Source organism: Pipra filicauda, unplaced genomic scaffold (genome assembly GCF_003945595.2).
Source record: "Pipra filicauda isolate LSUMZ 115617 unplaced genomic scaffold, ASM394559v2 scaffold273_size1055052_pilon, whole genome shotgun sequence".
Taxonomy (NCBI): Eukaryota; Metazoa; Chordata; class Aves; order Passeriformes; family Pipridae; genus Pipra; species Pipra filicauda.
The window spans coordinates 393,641-415,897 of NW_024104391.1; the positions used below are offsets into that span (position 1 = coordinate 393,641).

At 41.2% G+C, this 22,257-nt stretch overlaps 2 protein-coding genes across 17 annotated transcripts in view; one reads left to right on the forward strand and one right to left on the reverse strand.

Moving 5' to 3' along the window:
• The window catches only part of ESRP2 (epithelial splicing regulatory protein 2), a 180,198-nt gene that overhangs the window by 89,386 nt on the left and 68,555 nt on the right, over positions 1-22,257 (reverse strand). For 14 of the 16 annotated variants that reach the window (XM_039382525.1, XM_039382524.1, XM_039382521.1 and 11 more), the window contains one exon: positions 16,298-16,423. The gene's annotated coding sequence lies outside the window, so the exon portion shown is untranslated. Of the gene's footprint in view, positions 1-4,638; positions 4,658-4,804; positions 4,891-16,297; positions 16,424-22,257 lie in introns of those variants that run through there. The other 2 variants (XM_039382528.1, XM_039382532.1) reach the window with 2 other exon arrangements.
• PLA2G15 (phospholipase A2 group XV) lies at positions 5,077-21,748 on the forward strand. Its single transcript, XM_027750048.2, has 6 exons — positions 5,077-5,268; positions 12,905-13,061; positions 14,027-14,145; positions 14,956-15,054; positions 15,467-15,691; positions 19,625-21,748. The coding sequence occupies exons 1-6, from the start codon at positions 5,121-5,123 to the stop codon at positions 20,134-20,136; spliced, it is 1,260 nt and encodes a 419-aa protein (XP_027605849.1). The 5' UTR covers positions 5,077-5,120; the 3' UTR covers positions 20,137-21,748.

Sequence of the window (22,257 nt, forward strand, 5' to 3'; positions counted from 1 at the left end):
CAGTTTTCCTACTTGTATCTAGTTTTTAATGTGATAATCTGGATTCAAAGGGTAGAAAATAAATGAGCGATCTATGTACATTACATGTCCACATCTAAGAAGACCATTTGCTCAACCAGATGCATCTTTTAATGGGATTGCCCATACATTTCAGATCCCAAGAGCCATAACTATAAAATGAAGAAAAAAAATTTACACATTCCTTAAAATTCAGGTAAACTCTCATCGGCTCATTTTTTAATGCACCCACTAAAGAGGAACTCTCAGATTGTTTCTTATAGGCTGGACTCTCTCATCAAATATGATCAGTGTCAGATTTTTTCCATCCTTGGGTGTTGGAACAATTTAGCACTGAAAATGAGTGAGTGAAATCCTAAGGAGACTAGACAAAGACCAGCATCCCCCTCAATACATAACTAAATTACTGACACCACCTTCAGTTCTTCTGGATACAGTTGTGTTTCCAGAAATGGGTTCATTCTGGCAGTAATCAGTTGGATGTAGCAGCAGCAGTGTTGTGTCTCTTCAGAAGTAGCTCTGAGCTAGCAGATTTCCTAAGCCCTGTATTTCTCAGCAACTTCCCTGACACGCTGCCCAGCTGGGATACCAAACAGGTGTGACACTGGCTGGAAGTGCTTATTAAACAGTGGTCTCTTGCCTTTTCATTACATGTGTGCTAGAATCCCGCAGTGCTGCTGCCTGACTCATGTCACTGTGCCCTCCCCAACCACCCTTCATCTTGGAAGACATGTTAAGCCTCACAACAACATCATGCTGAATTCTGCTTTCTCTCCAAATCTTCTCCTCACTTGAAAAGTATCCTGCCTGCAGATTACAATCACCTTTCTGCCTCAGAGGGTACAAGTTTGTCTGCACAGCAAAAAATGTCAGGTTCTACAGCTCACGCAATGTGCTGGGAAGGTGTTGTAATTTGTGGGAACTTGTGCAAGACGTAAACTATCCCTGAGGGTTCAACCTACTCAGTTTTCATCACATCATAGATTGCATTTTCAACACTTTGCCTCATATACTCACCCTACACAAAACTGTATCTGCTCTTTCCATCTTCCTGTGCCACCATTCATTTATTTTTTTGAAACTTCCATATTTTGCCTAGCTTCAATTTCAAAATTCTTTGGTGGCCCAACCCAGAACACCAACTCTGAGTAAATCTTGAGTAAAACTCCCAGTACCTTAAGTCCCAGCATTCTTGCTGAGAATCTCACTCCCAGATTCTAATAAAGTCCTCTTTGACTGAGCACAAGTTCTGAATTCAGCTTCTTAGTCATTAAATCCTCACAATTTATTAGGAAGCTCTATTACATGGACAGTTTGCAAGGGCAAAACATGAGCCAAAAGAGTAATATGATCTCTGTTATATGGATTAAAGGTTTGAAGATAGGAGAGATGGCAGTGACCGGATCTGTTAATTGTGGATATCCTACCCTGGTGAGCAGGTAGGCTCTGATCATGTGAGCCTGCATTTCTGTATTCTCACTACCCAATTGCCCTCTTCTCTTTTCTTCTGGTCACTGTTTGACACTGCAACCAAATTTAGCCTGAAAGACAATGAGGAACACAAGTGTTGTTTATCATCCTGATGCTCTTGAGCAGCACTGTGGGGAACAATATGGAAGTGACTGTGAAGTGCTGAGGATGCAGGAGAAGTGAAAGGAAGAAGTGTCTTTGCAGCCCCGGTTCAAATGCATGTCACATCGTGTCCTGGGACTGTGCTACTGTGCTGATATGCAAGTACAGAGCAGTGTGACAACACTTGGGTTGTCTTCACATCTTTTTTGAAACTGGCTGTTTTCTCCTAATGTGTCTAGCTCAGCACAATCGTGTTTGAGGGGACTTGAGCCAATGCAAACACTACTTAAATGGCAAGGATCAGAAGCAAACAGAGAATTCTGTTCAATCAAATAAAAGACATTTAAGCAAATAGTAGATTTCTGGAAAGGATTGTTTCTTTTAAGTAACCAGAGTGCAAACTCATATCCAATTCATGGGTTTTGTCAGATTGCCAGTGCAAGCCCTCATGGAGACTTAAACAAAGATAACATTACTGATAGTGTAGTTTCTGGTGCTTAATACTTTTTATTTATGGTGGTGTTTGGGGTTTTTTTTAAGAAATGAATATTTTCTTATTAGATAGATTATGCATATTAAAAAAAATCCCTACAGTGGCAACAAACTGGCCTCCGAAGTATGGATAATGTTTTTTTCCAGTTCATATAGAAGTGAAAAAGATGCGGTACTGCTTTTATCAGTAGTTTCGATTGTAATAAGTTCTTTTTTCATTTCTAGCCACCTTTGGATAGAAAACATGTGAAGGAAGCAGTACAAAGCATGTACTTAGTATAATAATAAGCTGGCTGGCATTTTACTGGCAGTTCAGATGTGTAGTTGGTTCTGGTATTTTTTTGAATTTGCCCTGGAAAATGACTGGTCATGTTCCTGAACTGCTGTTAATCTACAAATGCCCTGCTGTTAAGTCATTCTCTGTGGAGAAAGAGCTGGATTTCCCTTCTAACAAAACAGCACCTGGCAATAGTTGCACTGACTCAATTAATAGCAGGGTATCATCTCCTGGAAAGCAATGCCGTATGTCCAGGTGCCTGGGTTTGGTGGTGTGCGTGACAACAGGACCAGGGACTCAATGTGCAAACAGAAATTTGCTGTGCATACTTAAACAACCTTCCAAAGGCAAAAAGCTTATTTTACTTTGAATGTAATGTCTTTGAATGTGAATAGTCCTGACCTCCCAAAAGGAGACATCAAGAAATAACTAACATACACTACTTGATTCATCAGCTGAAAGACTGTTATCTGAAGAGCCTGGGCTTGCAGAGCAGGAGGAGTAGCTATTACGTGCTTAGTGGACTTCTCCTGGAAAAGAATTAGATGTAAAGATTTTTAGTGAAGTGTGAAGACCTTCCCAGCTGCCAGAACAGCACAGAGATTTGTGAAGTAAACATTAAGATTGGTTTGAATTGAGTATGGAATTGTGCCTGTGTGACATCTTGAGTAGAATCCATGAGGCAGTGCTTACAGAAACGATACATATGTGATAACCAAGGACACAAATAGGAGCAATTATACTTGTAAATGCTGACAAATGCAGTGTGTACATCAAAAGGCCTGTGTTCTGAGAGGCCTACAGCAGAACTGTCTTAGCAGCAGAAGACCAGCCTTCTGGTAAGGGGAAGATGGCATCAAGTTTACAGAAAATCATAGGGGCCATTCCTCTGTCAGCTCTGCAGAAAGAAGACAACAGGCAATGAACTTGCCCAAAATTGACAGAGGGTGAAATTAGGCTGAGACAAAAAAAAAGTCATAATAACTGTCTCCTAAAAGGCACAGAAAATCTGTCCCAAAACTGCTCTGATGCCACCCAAGGGAACCCAGGAGATGTAGAAGACTTGACAGCTGTCATCCCATGAACCCTGTGTCATAGGACAAGTGATCCTGGCCAGACTATTTGGACATGTGCATTTTGAGGCTTTTGAGTATGAGAGAATGACTGTGCCTGAAAGAAGGTTTCTTTTAAATACTGTTTTACCCTTCCATAAGGTCTTTTGCTGCATTTTGTAACATTTAATTCCTACACCACCTTCACTGTTGCAATTGGTTTTAGTCAGTCATACTTGCACACGTGGTAGTTTGCTTTAGTAGGAGGTCATTTCATGTCACCACTTGCATGGTGACTAAGCACCTGTCTTTGGGTTTGTTGAATGTAAATACACGAGGTGTGGCTGCTGCCTAGAAAAAAGGCAAGTCTAGATTTAGACTTGGTCTTAGCTTCCTTGTATGATTTGTTGCATTTTCCTCCTTGGTCTGATTTCAGGAGAAAGATGTCTCTCCTTCCATGTCAATGCCAAGCCAACATCATTTTTCTAAACTCCTGTCAATAGGCTGTGTATCTGTTTTACCAGATTCTGCCTTCATGCACAGACCTCTGGCATGTCTCTCTTCAGGAATTACAAAAGTTGTTGAATACTGAATTCAGTGAGGTAAGAAGAGTTTCAGTTTTATACCTGACAATGTGTACTTCTACTTGTCTTTTACTCCCACATCTTCATTTGTGACATTGTTCATGCTAGTGTATTAAGCATTCGAGGTAGGAATATTTCTGAAAATTAGTAGACATACTGAGTGATGTAGGGAGCTGTGAAGTAGACACAGCAATGCCCTTGTTGCAAAGTAACCCTATCAGAAATAGCTTTACCCTGAGCACAAATTGATAACATCTGGCTCAGAATGTGTATTTCCTCAGCAGGAGGAGATATATAAGTGAATCAAGGAAACCTTGTACTGCCCATCAGCACAATCATGACTGATCACGAGGTGTGATTGGAACTGGTTCCAAGTTCCATTTTTTGCCTCTGTTTAGTTTCTGCTTCTGCGGACACCCCTCCTCCTGCCCCTCAGCCAGACACCCGCCAATGACCTGTCCGTCAGACCGGGCACACAGCCCCACTAACCGGGACTGCTGAAGCACAGAGGCTTACAACCCTTCTGGTTTAAAGTACTGTAATTACAGGTCTACCTGTACTTGTCACACGTATAGAGGTCTAATGATTTTTTTTTTCCAGTATTGCCAAATGCCTGATCCCGGGGACACTCTGTACCAATTACCTGTTACGTTACTCGGGTGTTGACTGATCAGATGCCCACTCCCTTGACTGTTTAATACTAAAACGTCCAGTTCTTCCAAGAACTTTTGCTTTCCTTTAAACCATTCTGACCATGCCCCTCGCGCACTACTTATTTTTAGACATGTTTTGCAGCAAACGCGCCTTACTTTCAGCAGTCACCACGACCACACGAGCGTGGATGTTGTGGTGCGGCCCCAAGGCGCTCGTCCCTCAGCGCTCCCTCAGCGCCGCTCCCTCAGCCCGGGCCGCCCCTCAGGGCTCTCCGGGGCCGTTGGCGGGGCGGGGCCACTGGCGGGGCGGGGCCGCTCGCGCTCGGCGCTGACGCACGGGGCGGGGCGATCCCGGCGGGGCGGGGCCGGCGGGGCGGGGCGGGGCGGGCGCTTTAGTGCGGGGCCGGGCGGCGGGGCCGCACTCGGCCGGGCCGCGGCAGCGCTGCCGGCCCCGGGGGTATGCGCTGGGGCCATGGCTCCCCCGGCCGGCGCCAGGCTCGTCCCGCGCACTGCGGGGAGCCCCTTCCTCGGCCTCCTCCTCCTCCTGCTGCTGCTGCCGCTGCCGTGCCCCGGCGGGGGAGCGCCGCGCCGCCGGCCCGCGGGGCCGCCCGTGGTGCTGGGTAAGAGCCGGGGGGCGGCGGGGCGGGCGGCGGCACCGCGGGGCCGGGGCGCACCCACCGGCCCATCCCACAGCCCGGCGGGAGGCGCGGGGGGCCGGGGCGCTGCCCGGGCACTGAGGGGCTGCGGGAGCGGGGAGCGGAGCGGCTGCTCCGGGATCCCCCGGCAGGTCGGGCCGCGGGGCCGGGCCGGGCAGCGCTCCGGGTGCGCCCAAGTGCACGGCTCGCGTTAATACACCTCCGGCTCGGTAACGAACGCCAGACCTCGCTTCTTAAGTTTTTCCTCTGTGTGAACCTTCCGTGAAAGAGGCTGGAATCAGACGTGGAAAGAGGAGTGACTGGGTGTTCTAGCAGTCGAGCTACGTGTATTTAAAAAATAATTGGCTCAAACATGAGAAATGTATATTCACTACTGACCTGTGGTTTCACCTGTTAACACAAAATAGTTTGTATTGAATATATAGACAATATTCGTATAATAGTTAGTAATATGTGTTAGATGGTTTTTGTATCTATTGATGAGAATTGTAAATAAATTTTAAATGTTTTAATAACTTGTCTACTGAAACTGTAATTCTTAACCATTCCAAGATAGTAAGTGCATTTGGTGGCAGTAGTGTCAGTAGGCAGTCCTGTGAATGTATTCAGTATGCTGCACATTCTTATTATGCGATTAGCCTTAAGGGTAAGGGGGGAAGAAAAAGTAAGAAAATGGGAAAAATATTGGGAAAAGGATAATCAGTGGCATGCTGTTCATTTTGAGCTCCATTTCTTGATAATAATTTAGGCTCTGATGTTAACTGTATTAGTACTGTTACAGACTTCTGACATAAAAGGGTAAATTCTAACACAGCATCTTCAAAAATGTTCTTGTTATTTCAGGAATAAGGTGTATGAATCCACAGTTCTTAATAGACTGCTGAACTGACTGACAGGATGTAGATTTGGAAGTAGAAACTGCAAAGGGATGTCCTAAGGGGTGGGAGTTGAAACCTGAACAAAAGTTCTTTGAATTCTGCCTGAGGAAGCTAGAAACAATCTTTTATCCCATCTTTCCACTCCATAATGCTGGGTTTTAGTAATAGGTCTTGGCACTTGCTTCAGCACAAGCTTCTTGATGACAAAGGTGATAGTGTGTTAGTTGCTGATCCAATATTGAACTCTAGCTGTGAAGGAATCAAAGATTTGAAAGCAATACTGATTGTAGAAGCGTGGAGTTACTACTGATGGATCTGCTGTAAGTATATATGTTCCCTAAGGATGGTTTTAAGAACCATGGCTGACCTACGTTTTCTTAAGAGACCTTCTGGTAAACGCTCTGGCTGAGCACACATTTAGCAATGAGTGCTTTACAACAGACTGTCTTGCTGTTGTAAACCAGCAGTTTTCATCAAACACTACAGAACTTGCATCTCTTACTATTCTCTTCAGTGTCTGCGTTTTAAAGTTTACTGTTTTCCGCTGCCTGGTCCTCACCTGTCCAGAAGGTGAAGATTCAGTGGGTTCTAATGTAATTTTTCTGGGCTGCCTGTATGTTTGAGGAAGCAGGTACTCTTGGGGAGTGATTTGCTGTAACTTCCTACTGTAAAATATTATGGTTTTTTGATTTATAGCAGTTACTCTTGTAACCTGCAGTAAGGGCTTAGTTTTGATTAGACATGACATGGGCAGTGAAGGTCAAACAAACAAAGGAGAGGAAGGAGTAACTGTCGGTCAGCTGCTGGTTCTGGATGAAATGTTCTCATCTTGATTTTAGTTAACTTTTTGTGACCTTTTCTTTACCCTTCTTGCGTACGTACGTGAGAATTACTGCCGTGAGGATGGTGGAGGGGTTTAGTGGAATTGTTTAGGGAAGTATTCTAAGTGCTGGCTTAACACAGGTGCTTGAGAGAGGGAAGAAAAACCCACATTACCTGGAAACACAAATGAAAAGGACATGGAAGCGTGTGCAGGGCTGCATTATACAGGCCCATACAAGCCTGAGATGATTTTGGAGCCCATACAAGATGGGAATACAGAGTTGATTCCCCTGATTTATCAGGCTGGCATCCAGATTCCTAATTCCTCGTATATGTTCAGTTTCTACATATGTTTTTGTCTTGTAGCAAACAGGATCTCGTGATCAAAGCACTTACACTTGGTTTGTTTGGAAGCTAAAACCCTTCAGTAGAAAGAGGAGTTAACAAGTTTGGTCTTATTCTGTGTGTAGCAACACGGCCACCTGATCTGAAAGAATAAAGAAAGAAGAGATGCTGTTTAAAGGAATGTTGTCAACATAATGACACTTCATAAGCGTTTTAGACTAGTGATGGTCACAAGACCCAGTGTAGCTTGCTCTCAAACTGTTTTTTGTAATGACCTCACTTTGCAGTTGCAGCCTGTGCTTACCCAACTCATGGAGGAGGAAGCAGAGCAGTAGCTTGCACGAGCATTGCTTGTGGGTAACTATGTTCTGCTGCCCAGGCACCAACAAAAATACTGCCTCAAGAAATCTCACATCTGAAAATACATGAGCTGCATGAATACAACCTGGTAACTCTTGGCCGTGGTTGTGATGGCAACAGGTCTCAGATTTGTAGAGGCCCCTGACTGGCTCAGGTGAAGGGAGGTTCTGTGGAAAGCTGGGCCCGTCCAAGAGCTCAGTGCTCACCCAGCTTTCCTTGTGCCTGCTTATTGGCCACTTTATGGGGTCCTTTGACTTGCTAATGCATGAGAACGAGAACGTTTAGAAGTGATTAATGTGGTGATTGACTTACTTTAGTGGAGCAGCTGGCACGAGGAATGTGGAGAGTGGCACCACACCGTTTGGATTAGGTTGGCTTTTCACCTGGGCTCTGCATCATCAGGGGGCCTTGGTAGCAGGAGCTGCTGTGCCTGGAGCTCGTGTTTGTACGTAACAGGGGACCAAACTGGCACGGGTAGTAACTGCCAGCAAAATACTGCAATGCAATTGCTCACTTTTCCCTGAGATTTGGATAACAAAGCATCAAGTGTATTCAGATAACAGTGATTTTACAGAAGAAGAAACAGGCAAAAGTCAAAGCCTTATGTCCAGAAACCTGGCTGAATATCAAGCACAATGCTCATTAAAATCTAGGGTGATTATCTTGGATTCCTCTCTCAAGTGTTTTTGGGGAAAAGGGGACTAATTAAGATACTGATTTGCTTTTGTGCCTTTTTAAAGAGTTTTCTGTTTAGCCAGGACAATATATTTATACAGAAAAATCTCCTTTAAGAACCAAAATAACCCTCCAAATACTTCTGTTCTACTGACAATATCTACTAAATATATACATATTCTGTGCAATTCCTTCTGTGTATCTGCTTCATGTTTACATGAATCAGAACTTTTTTGCACTTCAGTTTGGTTATATTCAACAGGCTTGTCTTCTAATGCTTGTGAGAAGTAGTTTATTTTGTGGCTGCTCTTCCTGCATTTTCTCACATAGCCCATGGATAATCACTGCATACTATCTCACGTGTTAGAAATTTTTGGAGCTGATAACCCGTCCTTATAAGACCAGCATTGGATTCACTGAACTCTTTACCTTTTACAGCTGACTCAACACAATTATTATATCAATGTTCTGATACCTTCTGCAAACAATTTGTTAGGTACTTGGCTAAAGTTTTCTAGAAAGACACCTAAATGAAGTTTGTTAATAATTGATTTACATGTAAAAGAGCTTTGCCTGTGAATTCCTGCTGACTGCTAATTGAGGTGTGCATGTTTGTATGGTCAGCTGGCTAGATGTCAGGAGTGCTTTAAATGTTTATGCCTCATGTGATCCAAGGTATCTGGAAGTATCATGTGAGATGTTGTTTGCTTTCTTGTTCCTAATTTTAAACACAGGCCTCTTCTGTGGTGTCTGTGAGCTACTTGGAGATGTTCTCCTTAGAGAACTGTGGTCAGAGTTTAACATTAATTTGCCAGGGAAGTTGGAAATTGGTTTGTTTTGAAGGAATGCTAATTTATAGAACCAAAAAGATGACAGTTATTTGAGGAAATTATGCCAGTTAAAAAGTTATAATAGTTGATAAATACTCAAAAGCATTTGCATTTCAGATAAAAGTAGTAAAAAAGGTATCAACTGATGGTCTTTTTTTTTTTTTTTAATCCCACACATACACACAAAAAATAGCCCAGCCCCCAACCCCATTATTATGTAGGCACTATTTTTAATTATTATTTTATTTTTCTTAACAGATAAAATGTGAGATCCTCCTATTCAGGGTGTTTGTTGAATGATCATTTGTCTTTGTTATCTGAGCAGTATTAAGGCAAGTCACTATAAAGGTGCAGTTTGCTCATAGTCTTTTGATGGGAACTGTGAATCTGTCACTAAGGCTTAAGGATAGTGATAGGCACGAGTATGGATGTGTCCTAAAGCTGGTTGTTGTAATTCACGGGCTCCGAGGCCACTCTTCAATGAAACTTGTAAATGTGCTTTCCATAAAGTGTAAACATACAAGAACCCATCCCAAAAGGAGATCTACTAGTTCTGTCAGGACAGATGAGATGAAAAAAGTCAGCCAAGGATACTATAATATTGGAAATGAATTGGGTTCATCAGCGTATTGGAATGAGTTCTGTTGGGATTACTGTCTGTGAAAAATGAGAATGTGCTAGAAATCTGATGGAAGTGCCTTTTATTTTTTTTTTCCCTGAATATGAAATCTCATATTTCCAAATGTTGTAGTTCAGAAATCAAGAGAGGAATTACACAACTGCAAGCTGGGAAGCAAGGGTACTGCTGAAGATCTTTTCTTGGACATCCAGTTTTAACTAGTGCTGATGTATTTGCAGAACTCCCCTTGCCAGTTATTTTGGGATCAGTCTGCAGGCTTTAAAAACTATGAACTTTATGTAATGTTTCCAGCAAAAAGGCTTAGAAACTACAGATACTGGTAGATGAGAGGATGAGGAGAAAAATTGCTTAAAGATAACTCTGCCCACAGATGCTTTCTCTGTATGGCCTGAAAGCAAAGGGAAAGATGTTTTTCTACTGCTTTTAAATTCCATCATAGAAAATTTGGAGAGGTATGCCCTTAATTTACAGAATTAATCTTCAATGTGATATTTTTTTAACCTGTTACTTATCAAAAAGCCACCAAGTAGTTCTCCAGCCAAAAGGTAAATCATTAACACTGTTAAACTGGGTGGGTTGAGGACTGAAGATCTTGCATATTTCTTTCCATAATCTCAAAAATCAAAATTTGTATTTTATTTCCTATAGCTTCATCATGAACCCTCTTCAGCTTGCAAATATACTTTAAAAATAAAAACCCCGGCTGTGAATTATGGTGATTAGCAGTTTCACTGTTAATATGGAAATGTAAATATGACAGGCATTTTTGTTAATCCCTGCTTTATAAATAATCAGGCCTCATACATGTACACGAGAATTTATTTTTTAACTCCAGGATGTATCTTGGCACAGGTGGAACTTGTCCCTTATCTTTTGTTTAGAATTGCAGAAATTGCCGTTTTTCATCTTGTTCTTTATCATCAACTTGAGTAAAAATCAGTATGTCGTGTTTCTCATCTTCTGCCCTGAACTGGACACAGGAGCACAGCCTCTGTCCTCAAGAAGCTTGAAGATAAAATATCTTAACTAAATTAAACTTGCAGTTAATCTAAGATTACTCCATTAAGTCCAAGTGAGACTTTGTAGTTTCCTGCTTTCAGCACTTTTGTTGGTAAATGTATCTTGGTTATAATTTTTAACTTCTTCAGTTGTGAGTTTGCCTACTCTGAGCTGGAGTTGCTGAGGGTTTTTAACTGCACTCGCTCATCAGCAAGTCCTTCAAACTCCAGCTGTTTGTCTAAGTCTTTGAAAGGTATCTTTGCTGGAAGGATTTGATTTTTACCCAAGGAAATGAGATTCCAGGATAGAACAAAATGTTGCTCTTCTTTGTTTTGCATTGAAACCGAAGACAAAATCAACCTGTTCCGTGCTTGGCAGGTCTGCTGCTGAAGCTGCCAGTCACCGATGATTGATATACATAGAATTACCTTCTGTTCCTTTCTAATTAAAAACACTGATACAGCAGAGGCACGACGCTGGAACAAGCTGTTGCCTTAGTTTTCTAAGCAATAACTAAGTAGCATTTTGTGAGGTTACAAGACTGAACTTCAGTAAACTCTTTCTAGGGTGTGATGCAATCCTATAATCTCCCTTACTATGCTTTCCAGCATATCAGTCCTTGAAATATGACCTAAAATAAACCATGGTCAGCTACTGGGACTCTTAACGTTTCACTTAAGGCTACAAAAATAACACCATTAGAAACCTAATGAGAAAGTAGGGGTGGTTAATAAAGAAATCCTTGTGGTGAGGCATAATCTGCAGTGGTTAGGGAGTGTTTTGGACTGCGGTTGTCCAGGTCTGTAGTTTGAAATTCTGTCCTCTTTCAGTTCTGCAATAAGTGTTTCTCTAAAAAGCACAGTTAAATTAAATGTTCCACTAAAAGATATCTATTTCCTGAAGCTATTGCTAAGTATTAGTGTTTTATAGAGCTTAAACTGTTTTGATTAAGTAACTTGGTGGGGGGAGGGGGGACACAACTGTATGGGTTAGAAATTAAAAAACTTCAGAATTAAACATCAGCAAGTAAATAGGATACAGTTGTGCACACCCCAAAAAGGTGGCTGTGTGGAGCTGAAAAATGCTGGGAAAACCCTTAAGAAGGGCCTTACTTCTAAATTTTTCGCACATGGAAAAACTTTTCAGATGCTGAAATGTTTTTGCCTTTCTGTTTTTTGAGGAAAAAATGATTAACCATAACAGAATGTAAGACGTTTCTCTGAAAACTTGCTGCTGAAAATTGTAAGAATGTTTTGTTAAGTATTTTTCTAATTTAGAAAAATATTCCTATTTCCATCTAGCATTTAAAAAATAAAAAAAAATAAACCTCAATCAAAGGAATACTGGCATTTAGTATGTGCCTCAAGAAAGTGCAATTACAAGACCAAGTATTACTGTCGTAATGCATACAGAGGAAAAAAGTGAGGAGCAATACTGTTGTTGCATCCAAGCCTGCATGTAAGAGATATGAAACTGTATTTTGACATTGTTAGCCAACTACATCTTGTGTTGCAAAAGTGTGGTTGGAGGTGAAGAAGGGAAGATAAAATATAAATGGATCTTTTACTTTTCATGTTTTTAATCTCAAATTGATAGTTTGCAGGCAACTGTTTAAAGAGAACAAAGACTTTTATATGCAGTTGTGACACTGAAGAAAAAGTTCTTTCAGAAAGATTGTACTTTAAAACACAGATAATTTTGGTAATGTCCAAGGCAATCTTTGTTTCTCATACCAATGGGCTAATGTGACATGTTCCTTTATAGTCCTCTCGGAAGTTATGAACTGTTGATCCAGAATTATTCTATGTAATGATTACTCAGCTACTGATTCTTTAAAATCTAAATATTTTCAGTGGAAAATGTACATGTAGTACTTTCTTCTTCTATAATGTTTTTTTTTTCCAGTTACAAAATTTTATAGTGTCTCTGGATGCAGTGATGATGCAAATGAGGGCTACAGTATTTAGATATGTATATTGCAATGTAAAATGTTATTTGCTTTAATTAAGTCTCCCTTTTATATTTTCCTCTTTCCTTTTTATATTTTTCAGTTCCAGGCGACTTAGGTAATCAGTTGGAAGCGAAGTTAGATAAGCCATCAGTAGTGCACTATCTCTGCTCTAAGAAGACTGACAGTTATTTTACACTCTGGCTGAATCTGGAATTGCTTCTGCCTGTCATCATTGATTGCTGGATTGATAATATCAGGTAAGACCAGAAACATTGCTCTTTGCAGTTAGTGCCTTTCCTCAGGCTGACGTGCAGAATGGCTGCCTTAAACTCTCTTTTCTGATTCAAGACTAGTGAGAGAAATGGCTTGGAATTCTGCTGGGACTAACAGGAGGGCTCTGAAGGTGTGGCTCTGTTGTGTCTGAGCCAGCTGTTCATCACTGATGAGGAGCAGAGGTTCTCTTGGCTTCTACTTTCTCTTCTACCAGTTACCCAGTGTAGGTTGAGCACTTCTCAGGCACCTTTGTGGGCTTTCTCAAGAGAATGTTTTCTGATGCTCTTGATGCTGCCCAGCAACAGGACAAGAGGCAATGGGCAAACTAATACCTGGGAAGTTCCACCTGAACATGAGGAAGAAGTTTGCTGTGCAGTGACTGTGCACTGGGACAGATCACCCAGACAGGGAGTGGAGCCTCCCTCACTGGAGATATTCCAGAACCATGTGCCATGTGCTTTAGGGACCCCCTGCTTGAGCAGGGAGGTTGGAGCAGATGACCCACTGGTCTCTTTGGGTCCTGCCCATTCTGTGATGAATTCCTGAGGTTTGGATGAGGCAGGGGGAAGGAGGTACCTCGGGCAGCTCAGAGGGGACAGGCAGGAGGAACGTGAGCTTGAACTTCTGCTGGCACTGTGTCATTAGCAACAGACTCCTGGGCAGCTGAGACCAATTTCTACCACTAGACACGTGGAAATGACTGGTTTGGATCACGTTTCATGGAATATTCTGAGTTGGAAGGAACCCCCAAGGATCATCAAGTCCAATCTCTGGCCCATATAGAGACTGAACCCACAACCTTGGTGTGGTTCATTGGTGTTATTAGCAGATAGGGTCCTTTACAGGCAGCCCTAGAAGTCTCTTTCCAGTACAGCTGAGAGGTCTCATGTGGAAATACAACAGGTTTCATGGGTTTTTTCTTTATTTTTCCTCTTCCCCCCTGCCCCAGGCTGGTGTATAATCGAACAAGTAAGATTACAGAACCACCAGATGGAGTGGATATCAGAGTCCCAGGATTTGGGCAGACGTTTTCTTTGGAATTTCTTGACCCGAGTAAAAGGAGCGTTGGTATGTACAAGGATTGCTCTTTAGGGAGCTGCAGTGTGCTTAATGATCTGCACCAGATGAGCCTTATAACTAGAATAGGGTCACCTTTAAAGTTCTCCACTTCAGGGACTGTGTAATAAACATCCAAGACTAATGAGTGAGGTTCTGCTCAAAACTTAGATATGACTGTGATGCTCAGTAGGATGTTATGACACTGTTTCTAGATGCATTTAGTTGTGGTAATGCTTAAATCCTATGTGTCAAAGCTTGTCATATGTGACATCTTTCAATATGCAGTCTGTAACTGTTTCCCTTATTTGCTATTAAAGTGTTATGTTCAGTTACTTCAGTCTTAGTCCTCTACCTGAGAGATATAAAAATAGTTTTGTGGTAGTTTCCAGAATTCTACCCTGGGGTTTGCAAGAATAAATGTTGAAGTCCAGGCCAACCTTTATGAATTTGTATTATACCCTACCTGAAGTTAATTGGCAATCAGCAAAAGTTAGGACTCTAATGTAGTAACTTCTGAGGTGTTTTCTTTACAGTTCAGGAGTAAATTTTTCTCTACTGAGTAAAATTTATCCCCTCTGTGTATGCTAGATTTTGCTGCCAAAATTTTTGAGAGATCAGCCACCAAGTAGGAAGTGTTAATAGCAGCATTCTCTCAATTTTGGGGGATAGTGGGCACATCTCATTTTGTTTAATGTGCACGTAGCTTCCTGCAGTTTTAATGTGTGCATATATGGTATCAGAGGTAATGCCTCCAAAGGGAGTTTGTTTGTAACACTAACCTTGCTACTGTTCTGTTGTTCTCTTATCTGTTGTCTACAGGAAGTTACTTTTATATGCTGGTGCAGAGTTTAGTAGACTGGGGCTACAAACGTGATGAAGATGTAAGAGGAGCACCTTATGACTGGCGAAAGGCACCAAGTAAATAACATACTGTTACTTGAACAAAATTTTGCCTCTCCTAGCCAGCACCTATGTTTTGAGTCTCTTCTCCCATCCTGTACAATCATACTTAATTTTGACTGGTTCTTGGGGCCTGGGCACTCCAGGACCCAGACATGAGCTCATTGTTGTGGTTTCTTTTTTTTTTTTTTCCCTCTTTAAACGAGTGGCCACTTAAAACTTCCTTAAAAACAGAGCAAAACAACAGAAACCCCACACACTACCAAAGCACATGCCCACAAACCCCACCCTCCTCCCACTTAATATTGGAATTTATAAGCTCTGTAATATTAATTCCATAGACAGTTTAATGCAATTATTTAAAAGCTTATGGTTTTAAAGTTTAGCATTCACAATTAATAATTCTAACTGTGTAATCTGTATGTTTTAGATGAGAATGGAGACTATTTTGTGGCACTTCGCAAGATGATCGAGTTAATGTATGAGCAGTATGGAAGTCCTGTTGTCTTAATTGCCCACAGTATGGGTAATATGTACACCCTGTACTTCCTCAACCAGCAGACTCAGGATTGGAAGGACAAGTACATCAAGGATTATGTGTCACTGGGCGCTCCCTGGGGAGGGGTGGCTAAAACTCTCCGTGTGCTGGCCTCAGGTGGGTACCTGGGGGTTGGCACTGCCTTTGGTGCACAGTGCATGATACTGAACTAGCCTGGGAACTCTGAGATTGGAGGAGGAGAGGTTAAGGTACTACAAAGGTAAAAATATTTTTCCTAAGTGATGACAACTTGCTGTGTCAAACCTTGAGACCAGACTGTCATTCTTCCTATTTGTGGGCGTGGACCGAATTTATCCCCATCCTGTAACCAGGAGCTATGTCCCCTCTTGACCCCTCCTGACCTCTTTTCTGCAGATTGTTCTGTCATCTGCTGTTTGGCCTCATGCTTTCTGTTTCTGTCACTTCTGCCTCCAGCCTGATTGCTCTGTTCAGGATTGCAAAGCTAACAGGGGCTCCAGAGCATTCCAGAGTTTCCTTTGATTCAGGATCACAGCTGCCTGAGGTTAACATTGAGGGAAACTTGTAGACATGGCAGTGAAGTGGTGCCTACAGTGTAAATGGCAGGTGAAATTTGTAACACTGCTGACTGAGGTCTGGGATTTAGCACACTGGATATGCTTGAGACTAAAAAAAAACTGAATAAAGAAGCATAATGTATTACACTAATTAACTGCAAATGACTGATGGAAAATGTTCACTTACCCCATCATGTGATACCATAATGATGTCATGTGCTTTGGCATTTAGTTCTTGATGATTCTGGTTTGGTTTTGTAGCTTACTTCTGACTTGTTAGCTTTGGATATCACTATCTTCTTCCTAATCAAAGCTGACATGAAAAATTGGACTTCATTGAAATGCAAAACACACAGCAAGTGTCAGCCTTGCCTGGACAGAGCAAAGAATACTTTGCTTTAGCAAAGGCATTTGAGTCTGAACAGTAGTGCACTACTCTGTAACTAATTAGAAAACTTAATACAAACATCCAATTTACACATTGTTAAATGTGTTGCAATGGCACTGTAAAAATTGATTTCCCTTTTCCCACAGGCTTCATCTGACATGTTTGCATGCTACAGAAATGGCAGGAAGTAAGCAATGTTAATATTAGCTGTATAAAATTATACATGATTATATGAAATTCCAGAGTCCTTGATTTCTGTTGGATTAAACTTTTGTGCTTTGTACCTTGTTTATCCTTTATAATGCATTTCATCCAAAATGGCTAGTTATACAAATGCTTAATGAATAGTTAAATTTCTACTGAAATGTAATCATATTCTCGTCTTTATGTCTGTTGTACTGAAGTCCATGTTTTTTGAGCAGAAATTTAAGAATCATGTAGGAAAGTTAAATGGGCAGTACCTAATCTCGGAGTGCAGTTTTAGGCTAGTCCTATCTCAAATACCTGTAAGTAAGGCACCACCATCAGGCATCAACACTTGGATTACATTAGTCTATTATAGAGTTTCTAAGATTAGCAGGGTTAGTATGTAGGAGAATTGTTGCTTTAAAGAAATGTACTGCATTTCTTCAGGAAAGACAAGGCATGCTATGAATGCATTCTTTCTGCTCCCATTCTTGTTTATAACATGTAATGGCCAGGAACTTCATGTCAAATCCAGTTGTGTTGTCAAAGTGGTAAACAGGACACGGTGGAATTATTTTCAGTAGATTTTCTGTGATACTTTCAGCTACTTACTCATGTGCTTTGCAGGCTCAATACTTGTATCATTACAGTTGCAGTGCCAATAAAGTGAGGATGTTCCTCCTACAGCAGGCAAAGGCACAAAGTTCACTGTGGTGGCTTGGTTCTATTTTTTTGTCAGGTTGAAATACGAGCAGTGTCTTCCTTAGACCTAATATTTTGTTCACTATAATGTGAGTGTTGTGCCTGCTGACTTAATTAAATGTGGTCTTGGCCACATGGTAGGGCATCACTTCAGAGAAAAGTACTTGATAAGCACTTTGTACCAGTTCTGTAAGAGAAGGCTGAAATAGTCAAGTTCTATGTTTGATTATTCGACTGGAAATAAATTTTGTGCACAGTCCTCTTATTGTTCAGTTCAAACTCGGGCTTTCTTTGCTGAGAACTGCCAAGCAGTATCCAGTAACTTGGTGGTGGGAGTGCACAGTTAAGTGCTGCTACCACACCGTAATATGAGACAGGTTTTTGGGACCTTGGTGATTCTTGCTGTGCTCTTTGGAGTTTCCTTTATCTGTTTCAGACTTATACCAACAATGTCTCCATGTACTCCTGAAGATGCATTAAAGACTGTGCTTTATGTCTCCTTGCTGAAGCACTAGTGCCACCTTATGGAATTGAAATAGCACCAGAGTGTATTTTTCAGGAATAGTGGTCTTGGTTTCAGCACTTCAATTTTTATAGCATGGTTGACCTGGACCATTACATGCTGTAACCACCTAGACCTAATAATGGATAATCTGATTCAAAGTTCAGCTGACAAAGAATTGAGGTGTGCCAGCCAGGGTGATGGTGAAAACAAGAAAAACAAACTTCGGTCTGTCTAAGCTTTTTTTTTTTTAAATTTTTTTTTGTTTGATTTGGTTTGGTTGTTGTTTTTTGAGGTTTTTTTGCTTGTTGGTTTGGGTTTTTTGGGGGAGTGGTGTTTAAATAAAAATAAATTGCTTCTAGTCATCACTATATCATCCACTTATGAAGCAGCTTTTAGTTTTGTGATGATGCAAGAACAGCTGTTAAAACATGAAGAAAGATATATATATATATATAAATTATAACTTAATCATGTGTTAGTTTGAACCATCTTTGGAATGAACTGCTAAGAAAACAGTTGTCTTGATCTCTACAAAATTCAAGAATGCTTTGGTCAGACAGTAGCTCTGTTATAAAAGTAAATCTAAATTTGGTAAAAAGATAGCAAATTTGTGGTTTATTTGATATCAGATAACTTAATACCTTTATTGATAATGAGCTAAGCTCTAGCTCTCCAGATTAACATTATATAAAAATGTAATGCCTTGTAAAAGCTTGACCAGCTGAAAACATGTACCAGGTATAGTCATTATCAACTGTTTTTTGAAGAATTGTGGTTTTATCTGCCCCCCTCTGGCAAAGATGTAGTTTATGTTACCAGAGTAACCAGCTACGAAATATTAGGGTCACATTAGAGAGAACCTGTGTTCTGAGAAGTGCAAGTGTTTTAGCAGTCTTGACATGCTGACGGGAAGGGGAGCTGCTGATAGTGGCAATTTTTCCTGGTTCCCACCAGAAGTTAACAGGCTCTAGCTCTTCTGTTGAAGTGCTGTGCTGAGAGTGAACTGGTCACTGAGGACAGCACTCTTACTTGATGGCATAAGCAGAGACAGTAACAGTTGCTTCTGTTTCCTTTTATGACAGTTATCTTTTTAGGCCATTAGTAAGAATCTGCCACTTTCTTTCCATTGTACATTTTGTTATGAAAGATGTGCATAAACTGGTAAAATGCTATGCCAAATGGTAAATAAACAATTTATAGCTATCCTGTATGAAATATTGCTACTCTGCTTGTTTTCAATGTAGAAAACTTTAAACATTTCATTAAATCTATAAAGTTTCTTCATGAGTTCCCACAAGTGTGTGGACATTAGTATTTGCTTATTCTTGAAGCAGAAACATGCTCTGGGTACTAGAAACACCGTAAAACACCTTTCCAGGAAAGCATTTAAGATAAAACCTGCCAACGGTCTAAATAACGCCTAATAAAATCTGATTTCTTACTTGGCCCACACAGGAAATATTTCATCCTTTACAAAGGAGCATATTGGAAGGGCAGCAGTGTTCTTGGTTTAGTTTTTCATCAACTTTTATTTATATTGGTAAGTTTTTAGAGGTTAGTTTACAGAAATTAATTATGAAGGTCATCATAAAGAAGGAAAAACTTTTCAAGTTGTCACTGTAAGCAAAGGGACCAGACTTTTTATCTGCGTTATTGCTGAGTGCTAGTAATTGCTGCCGATTGAGGTTTATGCTTCCCTTCATGTATAATGGAATTCCACTCCTTTTTCTAAGGTGACAACAACAGGATACCCGTTATCAGCTCACTCAAGATCAGAGACCAGCAGAGGTCGGCAGTTTCCACAAACTGGATGCTCCCGTACAACTACACGTGGCCTCCAGACAAGGTGTTCGTGAGCACCCCCACGGCCAACTACACTCTGCGGGATTACGGGCGGTTCTACCGCGACATCGGCTTCGAGGACGGCTGGCTGATGCGGCAGGACACGGAGCCGCTGCTGTTCCACATGGCCCCGCCGGGCGTGCGCATCCACTGCCTCTACGGCAGCGGCGTGGACACCCCCGACTCCTTCCACTACGAGAGCTTCCCCGACAGGGAGCCGCGCATCCTGTACAGCGACGGGGACGGCACCGTGAACCTGCAGAGCGCCCTGCAGTGCCGCCGCTGGCTGCGCAGGCAGAAACAGGAGGTGCTGATGTTCGAGCTGCCGGGGAACGAGCACATCCAAATGCTCTCCAACGACACGACCATCGCCTACGTGAAGAAGCTGCTTTTTGATCTGTGATAACCTTGTGTCGATAGTTATTTTCCTCACCTGGGATGCCTTCCCTTAAATATGGGAAAATGCCTTTTAATCCCCTGATATTTAGATATTTGAATTATTTATTTTTCTTTTTTTAAAGGTTGTGTTCAAGAAGTTGTTTGATGTCCTAAATGTTGTTTGTCTCTGATTTGTGTTTATGATGCTTCATGGAATTTTCACATTCTGCAAATTTGATCAAATATGCATTTTGGTGCCTGTGGTGTCGTCCAATGTTCACACAGACTTTCACGCAGAGACTGTGCGGCCCCTCACACATACTACATGGAACCATAGATACCTGAGTCCTTTGTGTGGTCTGTGCAGGTTTGGAGTGGGAGGGTTAGGAAGGATTGCAGTTTTGGATGCCCATAAGACAAGGGAATGATATTAACAACTTGGAAAGCACAGAAAACTTTTTAAAGGGTCTTGCATGTTCTGATCCCCAGTTCCCAGTACCTTAGTTTGTAAATGCACATGTCTACGAGGTAAGACAGGGAACAGGCCTGCCTGGAACTGTGTTACTGTTGTTGAAATCCAGCTTTCTTTTGCTACAGCTTTTGGGGAAAAATGATAATGTGGGAATTACTTGAAACTTCTTTATTAGCTGTCCTTCTGGGTTTTTTAAAAAGAAATTGTTTGCTCATCAACTTGTAGAACCCTGATGACATACAGTCTGGAGTCTGAGGAATTCTCACCCTGTGCTTTATTTATCAGTGAGGGAATGATGCTAAACTGGTTGGTGCCTGTAATAACTGTAGCTGTGTGGAGTAGCACATAAATCAAAGCTAATTGAATACTGGCAAGCAATCTATACAGTATGGAATTACATTTCTGGGTGAAAAACCATCTCCTGTAGTGGAAATGGTAATGGATGGTGGGCAGGATTTCAAAGAGAAGTGAACTTCCTGAAGTGGGGTGGGGAATGGAAGCCAGCATGATGCCACATGGAGTATAAACCTTGCTCTCAGTCAAATACTTCATCTCTGTCCCAGGTACTGACCAAGCAGCGATTGGATCAACATTGCACTCCACTGAAAAGAATGTTTTTTGGCTTAAGACTAAAAGTAATTTCCCGTTATTTTCATTATTGCTGTTTCAAGAAGTTGGAATATGCTGTTCCTTAAATGTTTCTATAAATTGCTGAACATGCAAATCTGTTAATTTCCTACAGTATTGTTTTACTCAATGTTAAAAAAGAATAATTTCAACTCTGACATCCACAGAAGTGCTGGCCTAAGGGCCATCATATTTACAACCTTGATTACAGAAGTCCTGTTGGAGAAAGTGTCACCCAGAGATTCTCTTTTGCTTGCTTTAAAACCAGTCATCCAGTTAGACTGCACTTAGTTTTCTGAAAATGCAATTTAGAATGCTTTCAAAATGCTAGGTTCTCCAAGAAAAGTGTTTTAATAGTTTCAGAAACTCATCAAATTATTAAGGGCTTACTACTTAAGAAACTGAAGTTGTCTAAAGGGTCAAGTTTTAACTAATACCATGCATAAAATGTTTGCTGCCATTGGACATATCAGTAGGACATGTTGAAATGATGGGCTTGAACTCTTGTTACTGTAGAATGGAAACATTTTGGTAGGTTTGAGGCTTTAAGTTTTAATTCAGAAATCTCTAAATGCAGAACAACTTGAACTAAGGTCATCAACGAGCTAAATGTCTTCCTAGGTTTTAACTTCCCTATGTAGCTTTATTTCCCCCCTGTCCCACCCTGCCCACGTTTTTTCCTTTACTTATGTTGAGGGAGTATACACATTTTCCTGATTTTTAAAATGGAACAATAATCTTACCCTCAGTTGTCCAGGAACCTACAGTTCAGCAGTAATATTGCCTAGACTTTTCCAGAGTAACTCCAAAACAAAAAAACCCCACAACAAGAAGAAAATAAAAAAAGAAAACCCACAAAACAATGTCTGTTAGCCAGGTGATCTATTGTATGCAGGGCTGTCAGCTGGATAAGCTTCAGACTTGTGTTCCAAGACTGCTCAAAGATGATAAAGCTCCTCCTTGGTCTGACTCAATTTTTGAATAAATTGTTATACTACTGGTTTACAACTGAAAAAATGAAGGGAAACAGCTCATTGCAGTCTGTGT